Source organism: Bombus affinis, chromosome 18 (genome assembly GCF_024516045.1).
Source record: "Bombus affinis isolate iyBomAffi1 chromosome 18, iyBomAffi1.2, whole genome shotgun sequence".
Lineage (NCBI taxonomy): Eukaryota > Metazoa > Arthropoda > Insecta > Hymenoptera > Apidae > Bombus > Bombus affinis.
The window spans coordinates 912,132-915,489 of NC_066361.1; the positions used below are offsets into that span (position 1 = coordinate 912,132).

Sequence of the window (3,358 nt, forward strand, 5' to 3'; positions counted from 1 at the left end):
TACACAGCGAGAATTCTATGCCGACGACAAGAAATTCAGAAGGTTGGTGGAAAAAGGAAGAAGTCGGCGACAGGAAACCTTCGAAATTTTATCATGATCTCAAAAGACTTGCCGGTCCTCTCGCGTCAGCAAGTTTATCCTCACTCTGTGGTAGAACCGCCTACCAACGCGGGTCAGGTGCTTTCTGGCTGGAGTCGACGGCGACGACGTGGCTAGGATGTTGCGGATAGCTGACGAGATACACGAGGATCTCTCAGAGGACGACCGGCACGCACCTTGTTTGGCGACCGTTGTCGAGCAGCCGGCACAACCCGAGACAACATGCGAACCCTAGCTTCCCGTCGTCAACGCCCTGAGCGAACAAATATCTCAACTGCGAGCGGAAATGCGCGCGTCGAAGCGCGAGCTTCGTCCTAGGCGGCGACCCGAAGCGGGAAGGCGTAACCGGCCGAGATCAAGAGAAAGATCGAGAGAGAGATCGGGAAACCCCGACTTCTGCTACTACCACCCAACGTTCGGAGACCGGGCGTAGTGTCAGTCTCCGTGCAAATGGATGCAGGGAAACGGGGCCCGCCGTCCGTAAAAGCGGCAGACGACGACGGCATGGGCCTCAGCCGCATTTTTGTCACCGATAAGGCGACGCTGACGTCCTTCCTCGAGGACACTGGGGCCGACATAAGCGTGTATCCCCGCAGCAAAATACGCCAACCAACGAACAGGTGCGAGTACGAATTGTTCGCGGCCAACGGGACGCGGATCCCAACGTACGGCACCATCGCCGTCACACTCAACCTGTCCCTCAGAAGGGCATTCACATGGCGCTGCGTGATAGCCGACGTCCAATCACCTATCATCGGTGTGGACTTTTTGAGCCACTATGGGTTGCGCGTGGACCCACGAAACAAACGTCTCATCGACACGAGGACTCAATTGACAGCAAGGGGATACACCGGCACGACGGATGGAGCGTCTGTAAGAACTATAGTCGGTGAATCAGTTTATCATCGACTTTTGATGGAGTTCCCAGACATAACTCGTCCACCTATTTTCGGGCGAGAGAAGATACGTCGCGGGGTAGTACACCACATCGAAACCACACCTGGCCCACCAGTCTACAGCAAATCTCGTCGCCTGGCCCCCGATCGCCTCAAAGAAGTCAAGATGGAATTTCAAGCGATGATCGAGCAACGAGTGATGCGGCCATAGAAAAGTCCATGGGCGTCACATCTGCACGTGGTATCGAAAAATGACGGAAGTCTGCGACCATGTGGCGACTACCGCGCGTTAAACGCTCGCACCATACCCCACAGGTATTCCCCGCCCCATATTGAGGCTTCCGCGCAACAACTCCATGGTAAGCGAATCTTTTCAAAAATCGACCTTATGCGCGCTTACTACCAAATACCAATCGCGCCCGAAGACGTACAAAAAATAGCGATCGCGACACCTTTCGGGCTTTCCGAAGCGCCGACATGATATTTGGGCTTCGAAACGCCGCGGAATCGTGCCAGCGATTCGTAGACGAAATCACACGAGGTCTCGCTTCCGTCTACGCGTACATAGACGACTTTCTAATAGCGTCCGAAAACGAAAAGCAATACCGCGAACACTTGCGAGTATTGTTTCAACGTCTCGACAAATATGGGGTCGTGATCAATCTCGCGAAAAGTGAATTCGGCGTTAGCGAAATCAAATTTCTGATTACACGGTTACCGCCGAGGGAATAAAGCCACTAGCTGAACGCGTCGACGCTATAGTTAAAGTACCACTACCCGCGACCGTTAAAGACCTACGAAGATACCTCGCTATGATCAACTTTTGCCGACGTTTCATACCGGAGGCCGCGAAAATTCTTCAATCACTCAACGACTTGTTAAAAGGCACAACGAAGAGCAACGCATCTATGGAGTGGTCCGAACAAGCCAAAAATAGCTTCCGCGAGTCGAAACGCGCCCTAGCTAAAGCGACAATGTTAGCATCCGGTTCCCGGTGCGCCTGTTAGCCTCACGGTCGACGCATTCGATTATGCTATGGGAGCAGTACTGCAGCAATGCGTAAATGATACTTGGCAACCGCTAGTGTTCATGACGAAGTCGCTATCCCAGGCACAACAAAAGTACAGTGCGTCCGACCGAGAACTACTCACGATGTACACCGCGGTCAAAAAATTCAGATACGCCGTCGAAAGGAGAAATTTTACCATCTTCACCGACCATAAACCTCTCATAACCAAAACCTCGACAAGTTTTCGCCGCGACAATTCCGACGCTTAGATTATATTGCACAATTCACCACCGACATTCGTTACGTAAAGGGGCTCGACAATAACGTGGCCGACGCTTTGTCACGCATCGAAGGAATAGGAAAGTCGGTGGATCACCAAACCCTCGCCGCCGCGCAAGAATGCGATGATGAACTACGCTACATTATCAACACCGGCACATGTGCGTTACGGTTAAAGAAAATACCCTTCCCGACCACAGCCTAGAAATGTATTGCGATGTATCAGGAGGCGTTATACGACCGTACGTGCCGAAACCCTTGCGGCGTGACGTATTTAATTCGTTCCACGGACTTTCCCATCCGGGAATACGTGCCACTCGAAAACTAATAACAACGCGTTTCGTCTGGCCGTCCATGAACAAAGACTGCCGAGCATGGACACGACAATGCATCCCATGTCAACGATATAAGGTCACCAGGCACGTATCCTCAGCCCTCGGAACGTTCGGACCACTAGCAGGTCGATTAGAACACATACACGTAGACATCATCGTGATACAATACTAATAAGGCTTCCAATACTGTCAAATGTGTAATGACCGTTTTTCGCGTTGGCCTGAAGCCATCCCCATAGCCGATATAGAAGCGGCAACCGTCGCATCAGCTCTCCTAAATACATGGATAGCTCGTTTCGGCGTACCTCTAACAATAACGACCGACCAAGGACGCCAATTCGAATCGCAACTGTTCAAGGAATTACGCCGGTTGCTCGGCGTCAAACACATACACACGACGGCCTATCACCCCGCAGCTAACCCGATGGTAAAGCGTCTACATAGACAACTAAAAGCAGCGATCAAGTGTCACGACACGAGCAATTGGATCGAAATCCTCCCAATCGTTTTATTAGGAATACGAACCGCGATAAAGGAGGATCTTAGCGCAACAGCAGCTGAAATGGTTTACGGAACGAGCATACGACTACCGGCGGAATTTTTTTACCAACAAGACAGCAAGCCAATGCGGAATACGCGAAGCGGCTTAAGGAACGAATGGAAAAGGTCAGGCCTCAACCGGGCACGCGTCATGGTGAAAGGAAAATTTCCATTTGCAAAGAATTGGAGTCCTCGACTTA

The 3,358-nt window shown here is 51.5% G+C and overlaps 1 protein-coding gene across 1 annotated transcript; it reads left to right on the forward strand.

Annotated features, from left to right (window-relative positions):
* The first annotated feature begins 549 nt into the window (after window positions 1-549).
* Window positions 550-1,206, forward strand: LOC126926587 (uncharacterized). Its single transcript, XM_050742957.1, has one exon. It carries the CDS (start codon window positions 550-552, stop codon window positions 1,204-1,206), a length of 657 nt encoding a protein of 218 aa, XP_050598914.1.
* The last annotated feature ends 2,152 nt before the right edge of the window (window positions 1,207-3,358 follow it).

Bases quoted from the DNA above. Each gene is read 5' to 3' on its own strand.
- LOC126926587 (XM_050742957.1), top strand. From the start codon at position 550: ATGGATGCAGGGAAACGGGGCCCGCCGTCCGTAAAAGCGGCAGACGAC.